Source organism: Salmo trutta, chromosome 37 (assembly GCF_901001165.1).
Source record: "Salmo trutta chromosome 37, fSalTru1.1, whole genome shotgun sequence".
NCBI classification, from domain to species: Eukaryota; Metazoa; Chordata; class Actinopteri; order Salmoniformes; family Salmonidae; genus Salmo; species Salmo trutta.
In genome coordinates this window covers 34,189,760-34,216,491 of record NC_042993.1, presented here as the reverse complement: position 1 = coordinate 34,216,491, position 26,732 = coordinate 34,189,760, and the positions used below count along the sequence as shown (strand labels likewise).

The following is a 26,732-nucleotide window of genomic DNA, read 5'->3' as shown; positions in this document are numbered from 1 at the left end:
AGGAGATAAGTGAACCAAGCGAGACTCTCCTTAACACATGCTCCCTTATGCATAAAGAAGTTTGGAACAGAGCCACATAAGTCCCCCAAGGCTTCTCTCCTTAATTGTAGGCGATGATTTGTCAAAATGTCTCCCTCATTGTGCCGTGCACCACTTAAGAACACTTTCAACTTGGTGGCATCCTATACATCACACCACAGCCACTTGGCAGTGGTGAAGCCCAAAAACCTCTATTTAGAATTCTCCTCCAACCAGAGTACAGAGGATCTTCTTTTATCAGTGTGGTACTGGAGGACAGCCAGGGGTTGGGAGCCACCGAGCCTCCAATGCTGAGGCAATTGGCGGTCACTGGGCTGGGGAACAAAGGGCCTCCTGGTCTAGAGAACACCTGGGGATTAGGGGGCTTCATCAGCTACACTGCTACAGCAACTCTGACAGAGGGCCTATTTGAGCTCTAGACAATGATGATTTAATAGTCTCACAGTCAACTTGGTCCAAGAAGTGTCTTTTAACGCTGATCATACATTTCTGCAGTCTGTAAGAACTGGGATGTGAGTGATAACTTCACACAATCTGATTACTAAACGCATAATCACCTGTCTACAATTTTGACTTGTAAATTATGACTTATTCTACATTTTAAACCCCTAAACAGTGTATGATGACATGACTACAAACTTGTATTTTCTCACACCTTCCCCAGCAATACACCCTTATACCATCCAAACACACATCAGCCACAACCATGCACATCAGCCACAACCCATACTGCCTACCTCATACTCCTGTTTGAAGCCGTAGCCCTCTGCAGTTTTCATCTGGTTGATGTGCTGGAGAAGGTCGGCCACGCGCACAGCAGGGTGGAGCTGACCAGTGTGGTAGGGTGAGCCCTTATGCCCACACTGGCGTCGCGGCGAACCCCCCAGAAGACTACTGGACTCGTTCACTGAGCTACGCTGCTCACCTGTGAGAGGAGGACAAAGGAAGGGGGCACCATTAGGCATAGAGCTACACACAAAAGGTGGTATAGCCTGTTTTAGAGAAATGTAATGATCGAATTTTGTAAGAGCTTTCATTGTCTGCTTATGTGCCCCCGTTATTTATCCTAGGTTCTGACTTGATGTACAGGGAGAATACTGTAAGAACGGCCCATGTTCTGAATAATGTCGCTCTGTCATTTTCAAAAGTGCTGAACAAATAGGCAACATATTAGGCTAAATCCGTTTCAGCTTGCTCATGTCTTCATCAAAATTACAGCTTGCCTCTTAACTGCTTATCGTCATATATGCCATTGCATAATTTGTACATCTGCATTGTTATATTGCTTATATAGGTCTCTCATATTAGCATTTTATTAATAATTTTAGGCAATGTTAATTGCATTTAATTGCTTCTTACATTGTGTGTTATAATTAGCTAGGGTGATTTTCTCCAAGAGGGTGGTGGTAAGTTACAGACCCAACAACATTATGCACTGCTCATAAAAATAAAGGGAACACTTAAACAACACAATGTAACTCCAAGTCAATCACACTTCTGTGAAATCAAACTGTCCACTTAGGAAGCAACACTGATTGACAATAAATTCCACATGCTGTTGTGCAAATGGAATAGACAACAGGTGGAAATTATAGGCAATTAGCAAGACACCCCCAATAAAGGAGTGGTTCTACAGGTGGTGACCACAGACCACTTCTCAGTTTCTTCTATGCTTCCTGGCTGATGTTTTGGTCACTTTTGAATGCTGGCGGTGCTTTCACTCTAGTGATAGCATGAGACGGAGTCTACAACCCAGACAAGTGGCTCAGGTAGTGCAGCTCATCCAGGATGGCACATCAATGCGAGCTGTGGCAAGAAGGTTTGCTGTTTCTGTCAGCGTAGTGTTCAGAGCATGGAGGCGCTACCAGGAGACAGGCCAGTAGATCAGGAGACGTGGAGGAGGCCGTAGGAGGGCAACAACCCAGCAGCAGGACCGCTACCTCCGCCTTTGTGCAAGGAGGAGCAGGAAGAGCACTACCAGAGCCCTGCAAAATGACCTCCAGCAGGCCACAAATGTGCATGTGTCAGCTCAAACGGTCAGAAACAGACTCAATGAGGGTGGTATGAGGGCCCGACGTCCACAGGTGGGGGTTCTGCTTACAGCCCAACACCGTGCAGGACGTTTGGCATTTGCCAGAGAACACCAAGATTGGCAAATTCGCCTTTGCTCTTCACAGATGAAAGCAGGTTCACACTGAGCATGTGACAGACGTGACAGAGTCTGGAGACGCCGTGGCGAACGTTCTGCTGCCTGCAACATCCTCCAGCATGACCGGTTTGGCGGTGGGTCAGTCATGGTGTGGGGTGGCATTTCTTTGGGGGGCCGCACAGCCCTCCATGTGCTCGCCAGAGGTAGCCTGACTGCCATTACGTACCGAGATGAGATCCTCAGACCCCTTGTGAGACCCTATGCTGGTGCGGTTGGCCCTGGGTTCCTCCTAATGCAAGACAATGCTAGACCTCAAGTGGCTGGAGTGTGTCAGCAGTTCCTGCAAGAGGAAGGCATTGATGCTATGGACTGGCCCGCCCATTCCCCACACCTGAATCCAATTGAGCACATCTGGGACATCATGTCTCGCTCCATCCACCAACGCCACGTTGCACCACAGACTGTCCAGGAGTTGGCGGATGCTTTAGTCTAGGTCTGGGAGGAGATCCCTCAGGAGACCATCTGCCACCTCATCAGGAGCATGCCCAGGCATTGTAGGGAGGTCATACAGGCACATGGAGGCCACACACACTACTGAGCCTCATTTTGACTTGTTTTAAGGACATTACATCAAAGTTGGATCAGCCTGTAGTGTGGTTTTCCACTTTCATTTTGAGTGTGACTCCAAATCCAGACCTCCATGGGTTGATAAATTGGATTTCCATTGATTATTTTTGTGTGATTTTGTTGTCAGCACATTCAACTATGTAAAGAAAAAAGTATTTAATAAGATTATTTCATTCATTCAGATCTAGGATGTGTTATTTTTGTGTTCCCTTTATTTTTTTGAGCAGCATATTATAGTATCCCCTCCTTGCCAGCGAGTCTCTTTTGTTCAACAAAAAGTTCAGTAATAGAGCCATGTAATTCAAGTTCATATTGCGAGAGTTGTTTTGTTTGCACAATGCGCTATCAGTGCGTCTGCATATTGTCTAAAAAAAAGATCCTCATGATTGCATTGTCCTTCCTTTTTAGACCACATAGGCCTAATAAAATACTTCAAATGGTAGACCAACAGCTGAGTCTGGGTCTCTCTCGCTCTCTCTCTCTCTCTCTCTCTCTCTCTGTGGTGACTTGAAGAGTAAAGTTAAGGCCTCAACATCTTGCTGAATTTATCTGAACTAACATCTGAATTTCTGTCGCTGTCCATTTCAAAATTGCTGAATGACTCGGCCTACCTCATCGCAGCTCGTTTTTCTTGCACTTGCTTATACATACAGCTAAGCTGTAATTATATAAGAACAAACATTGTGAATTTACTGAACATAAATGTAATAATGTTTGAGTATTATTCCAAAGGGAAAACTCATGTCGACATTCATTATTATTGAAGGAGAATGTGGTTCTTATCCAGTTACACAAATCAACACGGAGTCAATAGAAACCATATTTATTTAATCAAGTCAGCCATAAGCTCCGCTCTCGGGACAGCTTTATGTGGACCTAAACTTTTGTGGGCACCGTTTGTCAGTTATAGTGCATTAACTGCATTTAATGTGTTGTTTAGAGAGAAAAAAAATGGGTTGTTTGACATGCTAAAATCGCCACTGCATCGGCTATAGGTATATAGAAAAATGGTGTCAGATTGGACCCAGCTATTGTATGTATTATTTAAAGTTGCTGACAGTAAAGTGAGATTGGTTTGTTATATAGGTTTGTTTGGTTAGTAATATTTGATTGAGATGACACCATCCAATCTCTCTTTGATTAACTATTAAGTACATTAGGGCCGGTTGTATAAAACATCTTAAGTGTCTCCCTTAAGGGTTTACCTTAAGGAATAATTTTCCCTTACCTAATGGAATTGTTTAAGGGTGTTGCATAGGGCCCCTCAAATATTTCCTTAGTTTGAAGGGATGTATGGCAGAAAGAGTTTCTGGTTACCATGGAGACGGCCGGATTCACTGACTAAACTCAAAGAGATTGCTTTCATTTTGTGAGATAGCAAAATAAAACTTCTACAATCAAGACAGGATAACCAAATTGCTTCAGAAGGAAATAAACCACATTTCTTGTAGTTACTTTTTTCTCAACTTGTTTATATTACTTTCTAGTACGTCAAGCTAGCTTACAGAGTAGCTGGGTGATTCTGCAACTACGATCACTTCTATGTGCTCAGGGTCAATTATGGGGATTTAAAAAAAAAAAGTTTTATGTTTATTCTTTACATGTTAACCTGTCTGGGCTAGGGGGCATTATTTTCACGGACGGATAAAAAACGTACCCAATTTAAACTGGTTACTACTCTTGCCCAGAAACGAGAATATGCATATTATTAGATTAGATTTGGATAGAAAACACTCTGAAGTTTCTAAAACTGTTTGAATGGTGTCTGTGAGTATAACAGAACTCATATGGCAGGCAAAAACCTGAGAAAAATCCAAGCAGGAAGTGAAAAGTCTGAGAATTGTAGTTCTTCTTTTGATTCTCTATCGAAGCTACAGTGTCTGTGGGGTGACGTTGCACTTCAGAAAGTGGTTTGAGCATTTTCCTGTCACTGGGAAGATAATAGGAGCTCAGTTTCTGAGTGGTCTGCCAAGCAACAAAGGGATTGGATATGCGCAGTCACGCGAGCACGCCGTTCCTTCTTTTTCTTCTTGAATGAATATGCCATTGTCCGGTTGGAATATTATCGCAGTTTTACGTAAAAAATACCATAAAGATTGATTTTAAACAGCGTTTGACATGCTTCTAAGTACTGTAATGGAACATTTTGACTTTTTGTCTCTCGTTCCGCGCTCGCGTGTTATGCCTTTGGATAAGTGATCTGTACGCACGAACAAAACAGAGGTATTTGTACATAAATATGGATTATTTCGAACAAAAACAACATTTCTTGTGGAAGTAGCAGTCCTGGGAGTGAATTCTAACGAAGATCAGCAAAGGTAAGAGAATATTTCTAATACTAATTCTGAGTTTAGGTTGCCTCGAACTTGGCGGGTGTCTGAATAGCTCACCGTGATGGCTGAGCTATGTACTCATCCCTATGAAAGTATTTTAGCTATTTTTCAGATGCATTTTAAACCTCAATTTCACTGTTTTACCTTTGGGTCAAGGACAAACTTTTGAGTTTCTACTATGTTTTTCTATGAGAAAACATTAATAATTGCACATTACATAATGTTATCTACTAGAGAAAGTCAATTAAATAAAATCTATATCAATATTTACTGTGAGTATGCCCTTTATATTGTTGACACAACATATACCTGTCCTTTGGTAGTGGTGTCATTTCCACCAGAGGGCAAATTCCTCATTAATAAAGTTTTGTCAAGAGAATGTTAACTTAGTTACCATGGAAACATATTGCAACACTGAAGCACATCGCTGCAGTGGTTAGTTGTTCCAGATGTGGTGTCCAGAAGTTGAAGCAAAATCATGGAAAATATTGCTTGTGTAGAGAATATTTTTATTGTCAGTCATTTCCAAACAGGCTATAATTTCTTTAATTTGTGGTAGACTTTTGAGAAAAAAAGTGTATTTTATGTATTTAGTGTAAACTATATGCTAGCCATAATACTAGCCAAAGCAGTCTGTCATTTTTTGCCCAAAACTGTAGAAGCGTCATTTCCATGACAGTCATTTCCATCACAAACTTAACAGTGATGGAAATGACAAAAATCTATTATGTTACTACTTTGTACTTTTTTTTTTTACTTTAGGTTTATTTCATCATGCTTTAAATTAATTGAATCTAGAAAATGCTCCAAGGTGTGCACAAGTTGAAAAAACTTAAGTAGTATTGTTCTCTGCTTTTAACAGATGCCACATGAAAGAGCATAGAAACAAAATAAAAATAAATATCCTATACGTTACCAGGAACATCTGCAAATAGACATGGAGAGATACTGGAAGAAAAAGAGAAGAGAGAAGTGAAATCTATCTCTGAGTTTACAAAGCGAAAACAAAGAAGCAAGGGAAGGAAATGGAAATGCAACCAACGGAATAGAAGACAGATTTCAAAGAGAACAGTTGCAATGGAGACCTACCTATCAGGCAACACACCACCTTAGTCACCAGATGACTTGCAGCCAGAGCATGAGGTCAACATACCTGCCCCTAACTTACCTGCCCCTAACTTACCTACCCCTAACTTACCTACCCCTGATGCATGCCCTGATACCCCTTCCTCATAATCTGCAACAGGATTGAGAAGTCGAATACTTGCTGGAAGGAAAAGGTTTGGAAGAGGTCACTCAAAAACAGATCTTTGCATGACAAATGTCAAACTTGATAAACTTTATGGAAAGCTGAGAAATACAAAATAATGTATGATCAACTGATGAAGTAAATGGAGAGACAAGATTCCCCAAAGACAAAACAGGAATTGAAGGGAACTCCGAAGGATTTTATTGTTTCAAAATGCCATCATTGCAGAGTTAAAGCAAAAGTATCAAAAAAATTGCAGTGCCAAGGATAAACAAATGGCTTCAAAAATGCTCAGAGGCAACATCCTGAGAAAGTATGGCCTGGTCATAGGGCAAATGAAAACAGGCCAACAAATCTTCAATACTCCAGGGGAAAAAGTGTAACATAATTACAAAGCCACAGAAGAGAAAATCACTAGATTCTATGAACGTGATGACAACAGTAGAGCAACAGAGAAAAAGGACACACTAATGAGGAACAAGAAGAAAATCAGTAGTGCTTCTTGAATGGCACAATTTAGAACCTATATCAGAATTTTAAGAGGGAATATTCAGAGATGAAAATGTCCAATTAATTCTGCAGAAGGCATCCTTTTTGGGTTGTCAAGCCAACAGTCCAGGATAGGGACATATGCCACTGCAAAACCCATGCAAACCTCCAGCTCATGGCGGTAAATCTACAGCATCACAAAGGGTTCAGCTGCAGCAACATTGAGAACCTTACTGAGTCGTTGTGCTGTGAGAACCTGACGAAAGAGTGCATGAACAGAGTGCTCCCTTTGCCAAGCAAAAGAGCTTACATCTGCTGGTGAGCAGACATGGTGGTTTGAGTTGAAAAACAAAGCTGAAGAGAGAGAAGGAAAAACCAAGAGGGAAACATGGAGAAGTTCACTGTACATTTGAAGAACACTGCAGATTCTACTGGAGGACTTCTCCAAAGGATTGAAAGACAAGTTGGGGGAAATACGTGTACAACATTTAACATCAATACTCCAAACTGAGAGAATTAAAAGAGAACCTCCAGAAAGAGGAGATCATCGTGCATATTGACATTGCAAAGAACTGCCTGTATAATTACACCAGTGAAATACAGGCGTTCACTTTGGTGATTCTCACAAGCAGGTGAAACTCCACACCCGTGTTGGACATATTACAAATTATACAGTTTCTCTTTGCTCATTGAGCTCTTCTATGCGAATGACCCCCATGCAATCTGGGCCCATATCGCAAAAACACTGGCCTACTTCCTTGAGCTCTGCCCATCGGCTACTTTTGGAAACTTACTTTGTCTTAAATTAATTAAAAGTTTAACAATGGTTGTTGTTCAAACTGTTTGTAATAAGATATTGTTTTCCTACGTTTTTTGTTGTTGATTTTTTTACATTGATGTAATTTCCACCACACCCATATTTTTGGGGTAAATTATTATATTATGTATAATTTACATTGATTGATTTGTTTTAGATAGGGAAATCATATGGTTGTTATCATAATCTCTCAAAAAGATTGGGTGGAAATATCTCATTTTTCATGATAAATAAAAAAAAATCAGTTTATACATTGTGTTGAATTATTAATATTATAAAAAGTTTAATAATGACTTAAATATTATTCAATACAAATTAATGTACAAATGTGTAAATGAATAATATATAAATTAATTTTATTATATTTAATTCAACTAAAATTGCCGTGATGGAAATGACATTTGTCTATGGCTGTCTGAGAAAAATGACAGAAATATATACATTCCTGAATACTACGATCGCAGCCATTATCAGATATTATTTCTAGACAAATCAAAGACAAGTATAATAGTGGTAAAATTGTGTTTCTGTAAGTTTCACTTCTGAAAGCTTGCATGGACAAAGTGCCCTAAGTTGCAGAATCACCCAGCTAAAGATAACTAGCCAGTTAGCTTTGTAGCCATGGATTGTGATACTTCCAATATTTAGCTAACTACAGTAGCTGGTTGATGTTTCCCTTTTGTAACCAGAGCAGATGAAAGCAACATTCACCTCCACAAATGCTATTTACATTGATACTGAATGAAGCAGTTAAGGGACCTCATGGGCACCCTTAACTTTTTCCCTTAATTTAAGGGGAAATTCACCTTAAATGTTTTTCACCTTAAACGACTGGTCACGTTGTACAGCGCCTGAGTGGTGCAATGGGTAAGACTGTGTTGCAAGCTGTGTTGCTACAGATGCTGGTTCAATACCTGTGCTGCCCTCGACTGGGAGACCCATTAGATGACTGTAGGTTTTTCTCCCTCTAATTAGACCTCTCTGGGATAGGCGTCCCGTCAGCGGGACACCTGTCGACAGATTCCGGTGAAATTGGAGGGCGCACAATTCAAATAAATAATCATAAAAATTATGGATAATAAACATCTAGGTACATACAAGTGTCTTATATCGGTTAAATGCTTAAATTATTGTTAATCTAACTGCATTGTCCGATGCGATTGTTTGAGGACGGCACGCCACATCAAAATATTTTTTAACCAGCACAGGCTTCGTAAATTTCACTTTTTGAAAATGTTCTTCTGATTTGCAATCCCAAGGCTCCCAGCTACAACATGCATGGTCGTTTTGTTAGATAAAATCCTTCTTTATATCCCAAAAAGTCAGTTAGTTGGCACCATCGATTTGAGTAATCCACTCGTTCAACGTGCAGAGAAAGGAATCCAAAAAGCTACCACTAAACTTTGTTAAAACAAGTCAAAATATGTTTCTATTTAATCCTCAGGTACCATAAAATGTAATTAAACTATAATATTTCATACGCAAAGAAGTATGTTCAATAGAAAAGCAAAATTAGCAAGTGTGCGTCCTCTTCGTCAGGCAACTCTGACTCACAGTACCAAAATTCTTCTTCGTTTGGGAAGAAACAAGCCTGAAACTTTGAACAAAGACTGTTGACATCTAGTGGAAGCCATCGGAATTGCATAGGACCCATAGCTTTCTATTGAAAGAGCATGGGCTCTCAAAAAAAACCATCTGGTTGGTTTTTCTTTGGATTTTCTCCAACCATATCAATTGTGTTATAGTCTCATACATTATTTTAAATTTGCACAAACTTCAAAAGTGTTTTCTATCCAATGGTACCAATTATATGCATATCCTGGCTTCTGGGCCTGAGTAACAGGCAGTTTACTTTGGGCACGTCAGTCAGACAGGAACTGGAGAAAAATAGACCCTAGCCTGAAGAAGAAACTTAAATAAATAATTCTAAATAAAACATTTTTTAAAAATGGCTTTATTTACAAATTAGTAACAATGTCTCACCCCATGTTCAAGAACGACCCTTTTCCTCGCTCATTTTAAATCTCCAAAATATAGTTTTTTGAACAAAGCGATTATTATTTTTATTATTATTATTATTATTTAAAAGCCCTTTGGATATTCTCACAGATATATTATTAATCCTGCTTTTAGCAGGACAATATATATTGGTCATAGCCCCTGAGTGGTGCACAATGGGATTGCCTTGCAGTTCTCCAGCTGTATCCACTGAAAGTGCACGAGGTTCAAGGCATGAGGGCAAGGGGCACGGCACACAGAAGACAGACTTAGCCCATGGAGGAGGACGGAGTGGGGGTGGACCCCCACCCCACCACACTTGGTAGTACAAAGCAATACTAAGGGGCATTGCACTAATAATGGCGCTGACTAGGGAAACGTTCCCGCTGTTCTAGCAGGTAGCTGGACAATAGACTTGCCTATATGGAGGGTAGGGGGAGAATTCTGTCGTCAAATGTATTTCTAAGTTAGGTTCTTAGTTAAAAATACTTATGTATTAAAAAACAGAAATAAATGTTTTGGCCTTTACAAATATTATTTTGGCCTTTTCAGATAAAAAAAAAAAAAGGAAAAAAAAGAGCGATTGTAAACTAAATAACCTCCAAATTATCGTTATATATTATCAAGTTGATGGCACAGTCATGTATGCGGCACCTACATAATGCTGAGTGACTCACTCATTCATGGCCTTGGATAAAAATAAATAAGTACCAACGTTCTTTCTGATAGTCTAATAAATAAATGTTTTGGTTATCCTGACCTGGACACCATGTACAGTATTATAATGGCCCATTATGGGCTATTAGCAGTACAATATACCTTTACCAACACCTCTCTGTATTTTGATACTTTGTGGATGGGGCCTCCCCAGTGGCGCAGCTGTCTAAGTCACCGCATCGCAATGCAAAATCCGTTGCTACAGATACCCGTGCCGACCGCCACCGGGAGACCCATGAGGTGGCTTTTGGTTTTAATTTAGAATCCTCCAATCCTCTATATGTAATTATTGGCAGAGAGTCACGTCATATTTTTAGATATACTGTAGCCCTACCGTAGGCGACATGAGTCTCAGTAGTGTTGAGTAATGTTCTGTTAAAAGTGGTGTAGGTCTTATTTATTTAAAGTGCATATTGACGTTAGAAACAATAGGTTTTGAAGCATTAGCCTACAACTATTTCATCTCCGTTTTGCGCTGCTCTGAGACAAGCATGGGGACTGGTCTTGATAAATCAATGACCTTTTTATTTTGACTGAATCTCCCTTTGGGTATTGGTTAGACTAAAATTATGGTGTAGAAATGTTATGCTCTTAGTGTAACCTTTATTTAACTAGGCAAGTCAGTTAAGAACAAATTCTTATTTACAAGGACAGTCTACTCCTTCCTCCCCGTTGGGGAATTGAACGCCGGTCTCCCGCGTTCCCGCGCACGAGATGAGGATTCTTTAGCTAAATAGCCCAGTACTGTGTAGCCTACAGTACCTACAGCGCCATATTTTCTGTTCCATCCTAACGGAAACCCAGAGGGTTTTTCGTTTTTCTTGGAATATAAACACCATAATATTAATCAAATGAATCCCAAACTCTAAAAGTAATTGGAAAGGTAGATACAAATGATTTGTGACATTGTGGTTACAATAAAAAATGTAAACAAGATGCTGTGTTTTTATTTACAGTAGTGATGGACAGCTGGTGGCATTTTGAAAACAGGTTTTCAAACACTTGTAGCCCGATTATCAGGACAATAGACTCTTTATTGCCCGGCTACTTTAGGTGTGAACATCTCCCTACCTGCAATGTATTCGATGCTTAAGTACTCTGAAGTGCTACATTTGTAACTCAAAACAGCAGTACAGTATTTCTTCATCAACATCTTTATGCTTTCGTTAACAAAATAACTAGAAAGACATTCAAAATGCAGATGGTTATTTAAACTACATTTTAGTTGCACTTCCACCCTGCTCCACGACTACGGGTAAAACCTTGCCGAGATGATCAATGTATTTGTTGCATTGTTGTATCGTCAATTTCTCCAGCCAAAATGTCTTGATGGCCTCAAAAGTTTGTACACACCTACTCATTCCAGGGTTTTTCTTAATTTTTACTATACTGTAGAACAATATGAAGACATCACAACTAAAAATTAACACATATGGAATCAGTTAAGAACAAATTCTTACAAGGACAGCCGACTCGAGGAACTGAACCCCGGTCTCCCGCGTTCCCGCGCACGACACAGGGACTCTTTAGCTAAATAGCCCAGCACTGTTGGACAGTGCCATATTTTCCATTCCGTCCTAACGGAAACTCAGAGGGTTTTTCATTTTTCTTGGAATAGAAACACCATAAAATGAATTAAGCAACATTTCTTAAAATCAGTCTCATATACTATGTTCTTACAAAAAAGGTTTTAAATTCTCTAGTACAGCCACTATTGAAGGCCTCTCAAAGATACCCTTTGGTGGTCAAACTAGCATTAATGATACCAGTGGTTGGCACTTAAATAACTTGCCATAGAATTTTGCAGCATCGCGCAAGCTGTGCTCTAGTATGCTGCAACTTTTAAAGGACAAACCACTGTATGCAACTGAGCCCAGGACATGAAAACCAAGATGATTTCTTTCCTTTTCTGTTATGCACCTTCATATTTCAAGATATCGAGAAGGAAGACGACTAGAATTACAAATCATTTTCTTGCCTGAAGGTGTTCCACTTTACTTCTGTTTGCAATTTTCTTTTTCTCGTCATCTTATTTTAGACTATGGATCTGCTGCAGGGAGTATAGCCGCTTCTGAGGTATATGCAGCTTTTCTAAGACTAAATGGATGTTGTGGGAGGTATAAAGTTCACACACAATATTGTGGGAGCGTTTGATTAACATTTTGGGAAAAACTTGTCCTAAGTGATTATGTTGAGTGAATATTTTAGACCTCAGGTTTTCCACGAATGAATCATAGTTTGATTACAGGTGTCTTGTTTTTATTTGAAAGCACAAACTGCAGGTGTGTGTGTGTGTGTGCGTTTATGCCTGTGTATGTGTGTGTCTTACTGCGCGTGCTGCAGGTGTGTGCCATGCGTGCTGCAGAGAGGGCCATGCGCTCATCCTCCTGCAGGGTACTCTGGTCAGTGAAACTGCGCTCCATCGAACCCATGTGACTCTTCTCCTGACGGTACGTTATGGGTGTCTTATTTATGTTCACTGGCTTCCTACAAACACATAGAGGGAGATAGAGGGAGTGGGAGGGGAGAGGGGGATAGAGAGAGCAACAGTTTTATTTGCCCACAAACCCTTCATTGGCAGCCAGAGAGCACAAGCATGTGAATGACCGATTGGCAAAACAATGGAAAGGTAGGAGGGTGGCGTCACTTACGGATAGTAAGAGTAAGAGTAGTAGTCCCTTCTGGCGAGTGAGCGGGAGGGAGGGCAGAGAAGAAAAAAAAATCAAGAGAACGAAGATATAAAATGCAAGAAACGCCGGCCGAGGGATGGATTCATTAACGTGAAAATGGCAACGGTCTCTGCAACGTCTGCTTGGACTGTGTGACTCACACATTTACCACATGGTGACAGGACCAAACCACAGCCAAAGCAGCTAGACCAGCCTCTAATTGAATGTCACTGCTTTCCCCTTTAACGAGTAAACCATGTCGCTTCCTGCCAGAGCAAATGTAGCAATCATACCGCTAAGAGCTAACTTCATGGTGGCTTAGTGGAGTAATCTGGAATAATGTGTTGGGGCAAGCAGCGCTAGCTGCTTTCTTCTCCAGGGTTGTGTATGCCATAGGTGTGGACTCGAGTCATATGACTTGAGACTCGACTTCATTGAAAATGTAAATACCTTGAGACATATTTTTCATAGGCCTTGATACACTACATGAACAAAAGTATGTGGACACCTGCTTGTCGAACAGCTTTCACTCTTCAGGGAAGACTTTCCACTTGCTTCCATTCAGCCCCAATAGCATTATTGAGGTCGGGCGCTGATGTTGGGCAATTAGACCTGGCTTGCAGTCTGCGTTTCAATTCAGCCCAAATGTGTTAGATGAGCTTGAGGTCAGGGTTCTGTGCAGGCCAGTCAAGTTCTTCAACACCGATCTCGACAAACCATTTCTGTATGGATCTCGCTTTGTGCATGGGAGCATTGTCATGATGAAACAAGAAAGGGCCTTCCACAAACTGTTGCCACAAAGTTGGAAGCATAGAATCGTCTAGAATGTCATTGTATGCTACATTACATTAAGATTCCCCTTGACTGGAACGTCACTAGAGATTCATGGATAGGGGGGCTAAGCCTCCCAGGATCCCCCAGGATTTTTTTTTAAAGATCACAAAACATCTTTTCATCATGTATTTTTAAAGTAACAATGGGTGTAAAATCTATCAAAATAAGGTCATTTTTGGTCAAGGTTGGCTAAAAGTATACCCGTCTCATAGTTTGTGTGTAATGAACACGATGGGAGACAGAGAGCTGGTTTCAAGCGCAGGGCGCAGCAGGTGTTTATTGGTAAAGGACCACATTAGGAGGCAGGTAGCTGGGTCCAGGGGCAGGCAGAAGGTCATACACAGGGGGTCCAAAAAGGCAACAGTACAGGCAGGGAAAAGGCTAGTAACGTTATCTAGGAGATCAGGTTGATAACAGGAAATCCGATAATCTAAAGTACAGGCAGGGAATAGGCAAAAGGCGTCGTTAGTGAGGCAGGCCAAAACTATCATACACGGGAGGATTAAATTACGGGAGAGAGAGAGAGATGCAGGTCATGTTATACCATTAGAAAAACAGTATCATCCACAAAGGGGCAAAACTAAATTCAACCAATGAGCTAAATAAAATACAAAATAATTAGGAATAAAATCTGATAAAAAAGGAAGATCCCAAACAAATATTACAACCTATATTAAGGAACTGCTCCTCCTGCTTCCCTCATTTGATGCTTATTTTTTGGGTGGATGCATCAAAGTGTACCTCCTATTTTTAAAGATGGCAAAGCGGTCAATGACACTATTGTGGCTTAGCGGCCCAAACACTTCACCCTCAATGGACATGGCTGCAAGACTTGCAAGCTTTTTCTGACCCATTGCCTTACGCAACCAGGAGTGCATACGGCGCAGTGCACTAAAGGACCTTTCACAGGAGCAGGAGAATTGTGAGGGCAACCTGAATGATTTCCTTCAGAGAAGGAAACATATCATCATCCATGAGGTTATGCACAGCAAGCATATCTTTGGGAGGACATCTAGCCTCTCTTTTCCGGGCAAGAAAGTTTCTGGCCACCAACATCTCTTCTGTTTTAACATCAATACAGGTAGTGCTTGGTAAACTCAGTTAAGCATGATGTATCGAGGAAGTTTTTTTTAATTGGGGCTACATGCATGTATGCCTTTGAGCAGACCTGCATCTACAGTCGAGAATCGCTGGTCAAGCTCACAAACCATCCTGTCCAAGCAGGGAAGCAACAACTCTGTTTTCATTGTTTGGGAACATGACAATTATGTGCGTAAACCCAAGGATGTCTTCACCATAAAATCTCCCATTTTCCTTTGTTTGCGCTTTCTTGCTGCATCTGCCTTTGGAATATTGCCAATTTCACAGAGGGCTTTGGTTCTGTCAAAGTTCTGTGGCAAATGCATCTGTGCGTTTGCCTATCAGTGTGTCACATACAGCTTGTTTGCCAAAACAAGCTTCTGCCAGGTCTACAGTCTCTTTCTGGAGGAACTTATGTAGTCCCTCAGTTATAGAAAGAAGGAACTGAAATATCAGTAGCAAATACACGGTGGAGAACGTATGAAGCTTTGCTCTCAGACCAACAGCCATGGGGGATCCAATGGCAGATAGACAATCAAAAATAGCAGTTAAAGTGTCCAGGACTGCATTTATGGACCGCAGCTGGCACGCCCAGTGAGTGTTTGAGAGCTGTACAAGTTCTGCTGATGCTATTCTAAGTTTGAACTTGTGGTTAACTAGGGATTTACTGAAAAACGAATACACATTCACCAAGAAACTGAAATGGTGTCCGTAATCTCTTGAGCACAGCATTCGATCATGTCATTCTGAGATTCTGGAAAGAGATACGTCGCATTTGATGGGGTATGGTACCTTTGCAGGAAAGGGTCAAACTCCTTCAAAAGCTCCATACATTCAAGAAAGTTCCCTCTATTTATGCTTTCACTAGATTCATCATTGGCACGGAAAGAGAGTCTTCCTAACATTGAGGTGACCGCAACAATTCTCCTCAGATACTCCCTTCTCTCTGCAATATCACTAGCAGGGGCAGATGTTAAAGAAAGCATTTTTCAAAATGTTACAGCCATTACTGACAAAAGAGTCAAATGTATTGTTTTTGCCCCCCAAAAATTCAAAAAGAAAGCTTTTGTTGACAGAGTACTCTACCCAATTGTATTTCTCAAAACAGCAGTGCTGAAATGCCCTTTTCTGTGTACCAAAACATTTGTGGGGGTAGCTATTCAGCTTCACTTGTCTGGGCCCAGTGTCTTTGTCACCTAAATCACTCTCATTTCTGGAAGGAGTTGCTGCAGCAGCTTGATTACTTTCTTTCTCTGGATGGGTTTGTTGTCCCTCCCTGTGTGGATGGGATTGTCGTCCCTCCCTGTGTGGATGGGTTTGTTGTCCCTCCCTGTCTGGATGGGTTTGTTGTCCCTCCCTCTCTGGATGGGTTTGTTGTCCCTCCCTCTCTGGATGGGTTTGTTGTCCCTCCCTCTCTGGATGGGTTTGTTGTCCCTCCCTCTCTGGATGGGTTTGTTGTCCCTCCCTCTCTGGATGGGTTTGTTGTCCCTCCCTCTCTGGATGGGTTTGTTGTCCCTCCCTCTCTGGATGGGTTTGTTGTCCCTCCCTCTCTGGATGGGTTTGTTGTCCCTCCCTCTCTGGATGGGTTTGTTGTCCCTCCCTCTCTGGATGGGTTTGTTGTCCCTCCCTCTCTGGATGGGTTTGTTGTCCCTCCCTCTCTGGATGGGTTTGTTGTCCCTCCCTCTCTGGATGGGTTTGTTGTCCCTCCCTGTCTGGATGGGTTTGTTGTCTCTCCCTGTCTGGATGGGTTTGTTGTCTCTCCCTGTCTGGATGGGTTTGTTGTCTCTCTCTGTCTGGATGGGTTTGTTGTCTCTCCCTGTCTGGATGGGTTTGTTGTCCCTCCCTGTCTGGATGGGTTTGTTGTCCCTCCCTGTCTGGATGGGTTTGTTGTCCCTCCCTGTCTGGATGGGTTTGTTGTCCCTCCCTCTCTGGATGGGTTTGTTGTCCCTCCCTCTCTGGATGGGTTTGTTGTCCCTCCCTCTCTGGATGGGTTTGTTGTCCCTCCCTCTCTGGATGGGTTTGTTGTCCCTCCCTCTCTGGATCTGTTTGCCGTCCCTCCCTCTCTGGATCTGTTTGCCGTCCCTCCCTCTCTGGATCTGTTTGCCGTCCCTCCCTCTCTGGATCTGTTTGCCGTCCCTCCCTCTCTGGATCTGTTTGCCGTCCCTCCCTCTCTGGATCTGTTTGCCGTCCCTCCCTCTCTGGATCTGTTTGCCGTCCCTCCCTCTCTGGATCTGTTTGCCGTCCCTCCCTCTCTGGATCTGTTTGCCGTCCCTCCCTGTCTGGATCTGTTTGCCGTCCCTCCCTGTCTGGATCTGTTTGCCGTCCCTCCCTGTCTGGATCTGTTTGCCGTCCCTCCCTGTCTGGATCTGTTTGCCGTCCCTCCCTGTCTGGATCTGTTTGCCGTCCCTCCCTGTCTGGATCTGTTTGCCGTCGCTCCCTCTCTGGATCTGTTTGCCGTCCCTCCCTCTCTGGATCTGTTTGCCGTCCCTCCCTGTCTGGATCTGTTTGTTGTCCCTCCCTCTCTGGATCTGTTTGCTTTCCCTCCCTGTCTGGATCTGTTTGCCGTCCCTCCCTGTCTGGATCTGTTTGCCGTCCCTCCCTGTCTGGATCTGTTTGCCGTCCCTCCCTGTCTGGATCTGTTTGTTGTCCCTCCCTGTCTGGATCTGTTTGTTGTCCTTCCCTGTCTGGATCTGATCAGTGTTCCTCTTGCTCTGGATCGGTTTCATGTCCCTCTTTCTCTTGGCATGCTTGCTCTCGCTCACTTATACAGCTTGCATGTTGATCTCTGCCTTGCACAGAAGCCTATCTTTCTACATGATCCTTTAAGATATCATGAACATCATTTATTTATGCCTAACAAAAGTAAGACATATGCTGTCATATGCGGTACACATTTAACTGAAAGCTTAAACATCTACTCTTTTTTATCACTAACCTTCATCAGACATGCTCCCTCAGCCCTGTCAGCCTCCAGCTTCTTTCCCTCATTCTTGTCTACTGTGTTTTGAAATGTATTGTTACTAAACTCATATTTACAATAACTCAAGGCTTAATAGGTGATTAATCAGTTTAAGTTTTAATTTGTTTGAACTGGTAAAATCTTCATTTCTCACCGGATTGGCCTTCGGCAGAGCTGCTGGCACTGCCTCTCGAAGAATTTCCGTATATCCATCTGACGTTAGTCGTTAGCTAGCCTACAGTTGAGAAATTGAGGATAATACAATGACATTGTGATCAACACTATTTCCTACTGATAATTGTTTTGCAATGGCCTACTGAATGAAAGCAATTGAGTATGAAAAGACATGTGCATGATGTTACGTCATCTGTCTCATTTATAGCCTGGCACAGATAGTAAAACTGCATTAAATACTATGTTAATTAGATATCATCGCCAAATAACTTATGTCGAATTTAAAAGACAATGTTAACCGTTAGCTAGCTCGCAACATTTGTTACACTGTAACTTACAGGAAGCCTCAAATAAAAATGTATTGGTCAACAAAGCTTTGATTATGACAAAAGTCTATAGTAGTGAATTCTCTGTTCTAACTTACCACAAATTCACATCGTAGCCTGTCTGCATAGATCCGTCCTCTCAGAGCCTTTTCCTGTTCATTTACTGTTAGCTAGCAGTCTCAAGACACAGAAGTAGCTTACGTTAACCAAAATGTTAGCTACAAGTAGGCCTAACAGTCACTAGCGCGTGCAGCAGCAGCCTCCCCCAGGTCCTAGTGCACGCCCAGTAAGAAGTTTAAGATGCGATGGAACGGCTGACGATAAAAGAAATCACAGAGAAAATATATTGACTGATATATTTATTTATTTAGGGGGGGTCTAATGAATATTTTAATATTTTAAAATAGGCCTAGTGATGTCCCTGACTAGAACTAAGGGGCCTAGCCCGAACCATGAAAAACAGCCCCAAACCATTATTCCTCCTCCACCAAAGTTTACAGTTGGCACTATGCATTCAGGCAGGTTGCGTTCTCCTGGCATCCGCCAAACCCAGATTCGTCCGTTGTACTGCCAGATGGTGAAGCGTGATTCATCACTCCAGAAAACGCGTTTCCAATGCTCCAGAGTCCAATGGCGGCGAGCATTACACCACTCCAGTCAACACTTGGCATTGAGCATGGTGATTTTAGGCTTACTGCTCGGCCATGGAAACCCATTTCATGAAGCTCCCAACGAACAGTTCTTGTGCTGACGTTGCTTCCAGAGGCAGTTTGGAACTCTGTAGTGAGTGTTGCAACTGAGGACAGACCATTTTTATGCGCTTCAGCACTCGGCGGTCCCGTTCTGTGAGCTTGTGTGGCTACAACTTTGTGGCAGAGCCATTGTTGCTCCTACACATTTCCACTTCATAATAAGTAGAACTTACAGTTGACCGGGGCAGCTCTAGCAGGGCAGAAATTTGACAAACTGATTGTTGGAAAGGTGGCATCCTATGATGGTGCCACATTGAAAGTCACTGAGCTCTTCAGTAAAGCCAGCTAATGTTTGTTTATGGAGATTGTATGGCTATGTGCTCAATATTATAGACCTGTCAGCAACGGGTGTGGCTGAAATAGCCAAATCCACTAATTTGAAGGCGTGTCCACATACTTTTGTATATATAGTGTATTTTAATAGGCTACATATAGGGAAAGGGGGTTACCTAGTCAGTTGCACAACAATGCATGTAAGCGAAATATGTATTCCGCATTTAACCCAACCCCTCTGAATCAGAGAGGTGCAGGGTCTGCCTTAATCAACATCATCAGCACCTGGGGAGCAGTTGTTGGGGGTTAACTACCTTGCTAAAGGTCAGAACGACAGATTTTTCCACATTGCCGGCTCGGGGATTTGAACAAGCAACCTTTCGGTTACTGGCACAACGCTTTTAGCTGCTTACCTGCCGCCCACAGTATGTTTGTTACACTGGTAAGGCATTTTTAACCGGAACCAACAGGAACCTTTAATTATATCTTCTCCATAGCCATGCAAATGTGACAGAGAGCTACTGATGCTTTAATAGACTGGAAACGATATGAACTGAGTTCTCCCTACAACATCCCTGCTCAATGTGTAAATGTACACCTACCGGTAAAACGTTTTAGAACACCTACTCATTCAAGGGTTTTTCTTTATGGAATCATGTAGTAACCAAAAAAAAGTGTTAAACAAATCCAAAAATATTTTATATTTCGGATTCTTCAAATAGCCACCCTTTGCCTTGATGACAGCTTTGCACACTCTTGGCATTCTCTCAACCAGCTTCATGACGTAGTCACCTGAACAAGCATAGACCAGACTGAGTTATGATGGGGTTGGAACTAAGCTCATGAGGCATTTATATATCCCTCAAGAATTAGGGGTATATACAGTGCTCTCCGAAATTATTGGGACAGTAAATAATTTTTTGTCTTTTGGCTCCAAAAGTTCGGATTTGAAATCAAACAATGACTATGAGATTACAGTGCAGAAAGTTACAGAAGCACACATTTTATACCCACCAAAAAATGCTAACTTCCCCTGTTATTGTAATGGTGAGAGGTTAGCATGTTTTGTGTGTGTGATATTTGTGCATCTGTAACTTTCTCACTCATCATGATTCACATTCATTTAGGATTATCCGTAATCATGGTAGCATCCACATTTATGTAGAAGTGATTAGAAACAGTCTACTCTTATTTACAATAAAAGTGACAAAATGTTTACCATTCATTTCTATTGGGCACAAAACCATCTGAAACACAACCAAAAAACAGCAAATGCACCCAACAAATGTGTAGTCACAAGCTTGATGTAGTCATTGCATGCTATGAATTTGGGAACACAAATACTTATTTTTTACTACTTTAATACACATTTACTTTAATACAAATGAATTTGTCCAAATACTTTTGCTCCCCTATAATGTTGGGACTATGTACAACAAGTTCTGTAATTTCTAAACGGTTCACCCAATATGGATGAAAATACCATTGTTTGATTTCAAATCCAAACTTGTCAAGTATACAGCCAAAAGAAGAAAAAAACTTCACTGTCCCAATAATTATGGAGGGCACTGTATCATTAATTTGAATGATACAAAAAAAAAATGTATTTAAATATCATAGATGACCATTAAAAAGCAGGCAAAACCCAGACACTCCCCTCAGGGCCGTGTCAAGTCACTCCTGTGAAAGGGAGTATATGAGTAGGGTGTAACATCTGGGTCATATGCCACCATAAAAGGTGTGTGGGGCGACCCTCTCGTTTTCACCACCTGCGGGAAGGTGAGACCTTTGTGAGCTAATGGCTAGGCTAATTATCTACCTTAAGCACACCTTTTCCCTCCCAATTAACCTCTCATTTATGGGTCACGCCACTGCCCGGCGTGTGTAATTAAATTGTATTTGCATTGAATTACATAATTCACACTAAAATAAGCTCTGCAGATGAGAACGGTGTGGTCCCTCTGATACACCATAAGGGAACGGTAGTGCATCTCTCTCTCTCTCTCCCTCTCCAAAACAACCTGGCCCTTTGGAAAGGCAAATACGAGTTCTAGGGAAGACTCGAGGGTAGAATCTAAAAAATAGCACCAACATTCTACAGATACACAAGCATGGTTTGTGTGGTCCAGAGAATTGTCAGTTAGGAAACAACTTATTTACCACCCTGTGTGGTAATCATGTGCCTCTGAGGAAAGTTACCTATTTGGCTAACTGAGTGAGGACCGAGAAGTGGTATAAAAATGTGGGCCAGTGACTCACCCCTTCCTGATGATGATGATGATGGCCCCCAGGAGAAGGATGAGCACCACCAGGCCCCCAGCACACACCCCCAGGATCAGCCCCATCTCCTCTGAGTGTTGGGACACCTCCAGAGCCCGTCGGTGGTCCTTACAGGCCGCTGAGAGAGAGTGATGAAGGGAGTAGGGGGGAAGCAGAGATGGGGAGGAATGAAGGGAGAGAGAAAGGAGGTGGGACAGAGAGGGGGGTAGAAAGAAAGAGAGCAAGAGAAACAGAAGGAAGGAGAGATACAGACAGAGATGGTTGAGAGGGGGAAAAGAAAAATGGATACAGAGAAAGGAAGAAATATACAGGCTTAAAATGCAGGTCAATAATAACCAATGCGTATCATACACAACAGCCATCACTCTGTCAAATCCTGACTCGTAACATCACAATGGCTGCATTCACACTAACACCCTGACTGCTGAGAAAAAACAATGTTTCAAAACAGACTGACTCTTCACCGCCACATCTGTGCATTCATATGCACGGTTGAATTTATTTCTATGGCAGTATGTTTCAAGGGACGATTGTTACATATTGAAACTGTCTGGCTACCAGAATGTACAATAAAAACATTTACAAAAGGGTGTGTGGTGCCCACATTTTTAGCAGCCAATAGAGAATCACCATGACCTCACCGGCGCATCAGCTCCTGCTAATATAGACACCTTGTGTTCATTGGACAAAATAATTGGGAGACACAAACAGACCACTGTCATGTGAGAGCTTTTCAATATGCAAATCATATTGGCTATTTCTCTGCTCTTTTAATAGCCATGGGGAAAGATTTGCTTCTCCTACGACAACAAAAGCCCTTTGTGTCTTCGACTGATACACAGGATAGGAGGGATGAGATATACTGTATGAGGCCAGGGATAAAAGTTGTCTAGGACTGGGGGAATGTTTTGTGGAGGGTCTTCACAAACTTGCCACACTGAGTACCTGTTTCGGGTTCAACAGGCACCAAACAGAAGAACACAGACTGAAATAGAGTGTCTACCTGGACCTTTTCGTTTTCAACTGTGTGCCCTAATGAATGTGACTTTGCTTGAAGAAGAAGACATTCTGTACAACCTCAGTATGTTTAATGCCACATCAAAAAAAGTGTTTTTTTTTGTGGAAGAAATCCAAGACAATACTAATCTAAATTCAAGATGATAGTGTGGTTAATTTAAATCCACACGAGTACAGTAGAGTATGGGTGACAGGTAGCCTAGCCGTTAAGAGCATTGGGCCCGTAACCGAAAGGTTGCTAGTTCGAATCCCCTAACTGGCAAGGTGTAAAAATGTGCTGTTCTGTCCTTGAGCAAGGCAGTTAACAACTGCTCCTTGGGTGCCAATGATTTTGATTAAGGCAGCCCCCTGCAATTCTCTGATTGAGAGGGGTTAAATACAGAAGACATTTCAGTTGAATGCATTCAGTTGTGCAACTGACTAGGTATTCCCCTTTCCCCAGTATAATTTCAAGGTGTCCCAGTGTCTGTAAGATACGGTAAAGGCCATTATTATAATAGCAAGTTACTCAACTCATTGGCACAAAGCTCTACACTTATGGAAATGGTAGGAGAAGCAAGAATCTTTTTATGTCTTGTAGCAGGAACCCACTTATCTACTTTCTCTGTGTAGTGTCAGCCTCTCCTTAAGGCCCAAGCAGCCCTGCAACCAGCCCTACTGTGCCTTTAGGAACAGTTACACAGCCATTCCCTAGTGGAGGAGAAAGTCAGAGCTGGCCTAAGGAAAGAGGTCTAGATAGCTAGCTAGCGGTTGGAATAAAGGCTCACAAGGGCAGAATGAGATCTGGGGCAGAGGAAATGGAAAATAAGCCATGCTTTAGCCCTCTCCTTGTACAACCAGACCCAGGGGCATTTTACCAACCTCATCCCTATGGGGGAGAACTCTTTTGGAGAGGTTTGTGGTTGGTGCGGAGAGTTTTTTTTAAATGAAAAATCACCAAATACTGTATATGATAGGGGATAGTCCCAAAGTTTTAGCAGCATTGTATGTACTCTGACACTAATGTTTTTACAGTCTATCACATTTATTCAGATAATTACCATAGATGTCATTGGTGTACAGATCACGTAGACTAATGGGCTCTGAGCCTTATGTCTCCCCTGACAAAGTGGATACATCCTTAGAGTTCAATACATGAGTATCACAGGTAATATTTTTGTGTATCACAAGTTTGCTTGACATACAAGGGTGACAGGTATAACTAATTCAGCTAGCCTCCCTTCAGAAAGCATTCATACTCTGACTTATTCGACATTTTGTTAAGTTACAGGCTGAATTCAAAATGGATGAAATATATTTGTTTCTCTCACCCATCTTTTTTATTTATTTTATTTCACCTTTATTTAAGGTAGGCAAGTTGAGAACAAGTTCTCATTTACAATTGCGACCTGGCTACAGATCTACACACAATACCCCATAATGACAAAGTGAAAACATGTTTTTAGAAATGTGTGCAAATTTATTGAAAATGAAATACAGAAATATCAAATTTACATAAGTATTCACACCCTTAAGTCAATATTTTGTAGAAGCACCTTTGGCAGCAATTACAGCTGTGAGTCTTTCTGGGTCAGTTTCTAAGAGCTTTCCACACCTGGATTGTCAAATCCAATCAAACTTTATTTGTCACATGCGCCGAATACAACCTTACCGTGAAATGCTAACTTACAAGCCCTTATACAACAGTGCAGTTCAAGAAGAGTTAAGAAAACATTTCCCAACTAAAATAAAAAAAAATTAAAACACAATAACATAACAATAACGAGGTTATATACAGGGGGTACCGGTACCGAGTCATTGTGCGGGGGTACAGGTTAGTTGAGGTAATTTGTACATGTAGGTAGGGGTGAAGGGATTATGCATAGATAATAAACAGCGAGTAGCAGCACTGTACAAAACAATTTTGGGGGGGGGGGTCAATGTAATAGTCCGGTGGCCATTTTATTAATTGTTCAGCAGTCTTATGGCTTGGGGGCAGAAGCTGTTAAGGATCCTTCCAGCCCTTTCTCTCCCTCTTCCTGGTTTGTCTTGACCCTTTATCTGTGGGTCGGCCCCACCTTCTGACGGTCCCCTTGCTTCTGGGAATTGTAGTTTTGGCAGTCGGCCATTTTGTGATCTGTAGTTCTGACCGGGGTGGCCATTTTAGTGATGGGGCAGAGCCCTTTTATTAGTTCTGCTTTCACATATTTGCCATTTATCACTCGACCCCCTTCTTTGCCACACATCTCCCCCCTAGATCCGACCCCCTAGGTCGGGCTACCGCAGCAAAATGTGCGTGCATGTGGGATAACCATCCACATTTCCCATTTCCTTCCCTGCTCTGTCATTTAAGTCAAAGGGAAACGGTTGGAGACTCAAAAACCACCGCATCACCCAAGCGTTCTTCTCTTTAGCCCTATGCATCCAGGTGAGTGGGCCATGGTCACTGATGAGGGTGAAGTGGCACCCAAGCAGGTAGTATTTCAGGCTTTCTAGAGCCCACTTTACTGCCAGCGCCTCTTTCTCAACGATTGAGTAGTTGTTCTCCCGTGGTTCCAGCTTCCTGCTTAAAAACAGGATGGGGTGTTCCACCCCTTCTACCTCTTGGGATAGCACTGCTCCCAAGCCGACCTCTGAGGCATCCGTCTGAACCACGAACTCTCTCTCAAAGTCTGGTACCACCAGCACTGGATTATGGCAGAGAGCCTCCTGTAATGTCCTAAATGCTTTGGTAGCCCTTTCATCCCATTTGACCATGTGTGGCCTTCTGGCTCTAGTCATGTCGGTGAGTGGGGCGGCCACTGTGGCATAACTTGGGATGTTCTTCCGGTAGTAACCGGTCAGCCCTAGGAAGACTCGAACATGCTTCTTATTTACTGGTTTCGACCATTCTCTAATTGCCTCCACCTTCTTACGTTGGGGTTTGATTAACCCTCTTCCCATGGTGTATCCCAGATACTCTGTTTCCTCTAATCCCACGTAACACTTGGCAGGGTTCCCCGTGAGCCCTGCCTTTCTAAGGGCGTCTAACACTGCCTGTACCCGGGGTAAGTGGGAATCTGGGCTGTAGATCCCCTTGTCATCCAAATAAGCTGCGGCGTACACTCGGTGCGGTTTTAGGACCTTGTCCATTAGCCGTTGAAAGGTGGCTGGGGCCCCGTGTAAGCCGAATGGCATGACGGTGTATTGAAACAAACCATCAGGGGTTGCAAAGGCTGTCTTTTCTTTGGAACTGGGGGTCAGAGGAATTTGCCAGTACCCTTTGGTTAGGTCCAGGGTCGTAATGTACTGAGCTTTACCAATTTTCTACAGTAGTTCATCTACTCGGGGCATGGGGTAGACATCAAACTTGGAGATTTCATTCCCTCCTGAAAATCGTTACAGAACCGCAAAGATCCATCGGGCTTGGAGACCATCACAATTGGGCTAGACCACTCACTATGTAACTCTTTGATCAGTCCAGCTGCCAACATTTCTCCATCTCTGCTCTAATCGCGGCCTGTCGAGCCTCAGGTACCCGATATGGCCTCATGCTCACTTTTCTCCCTGGTAGGGAAACGATATAATTCGGCCGGGTACCTCTGAAAAACACATCTGTTTTTCTGGATCAGGGTCTTTACTTCCTGTACTTGTGCTGGGGACAGAGTAGGTGGAATATTTACTTTGGCTGTCTCCTGAGTGTGTGTGGGGTACGTGACCATTAGTGTTTCTTTCTCTCTCCATGCTTTTAACATGTTTATGTGATAGATCTGTTCCTGGGGCCGTCGACCTGGCTGTCGGATCTGATAATTAACTTCTCCTATTCTCTCCAGTACTTCATATGGTCCTTTCCATGTGGCTAGTAGTTTGCACTCTACCGTGGGGATCAGCACTAACACCTTATCTCCCGGTTGAAATTCCCTCAGGGTAGCCTGCCGGTTATAAGTGTGCCGCTGGTGCTCTTGTGCTTGTCTCATGTGCTCTCTGATGAT

The 26,732-nt window shown here is 42.4% G+C and overlaps 1 protein-coding gene across 8 annotated transcripts in view; it reads right to left on the bottom strand.

The window, feature by feature from the left end:
- Positions 1-26,732, bottom strand: part of ptprub (protein tyrosine phosphatase receptor type Ub) — a 358,144-nt gene that overhangs the window by 63,443 nt on the left and 267,969 nt on the right. For 5 of the 8 annotated variants that reach the window (XM_029738216.1, XM_029738219.1, XM_029738220.1 and 2 more), the window contains exons 14-17: positions 21,745-21,883; positions 13,070-13,099; positions 12,748-12,905; positions 777-964 (exon numbers count right to left, since the gene is read on the bottom strand). In XM_029738216.1, the coding sequence (XP_029594076.1) occupies positions 777-964; positions 12,748-12,905; positions 13,070-13,099; positions 21,745-21,883 (515 nt within the window). The remainder of the gene's footprint in view (positions 1-776; positions 965-12,747; positions 12,906-13,069; positions 13,100-21,744; positions 21,884-26,732) is intronic. The other 3 variants (XM_029738222.1, XM_029738224.1, XM_029738223.1) reach the window with 1 other exon arrangement.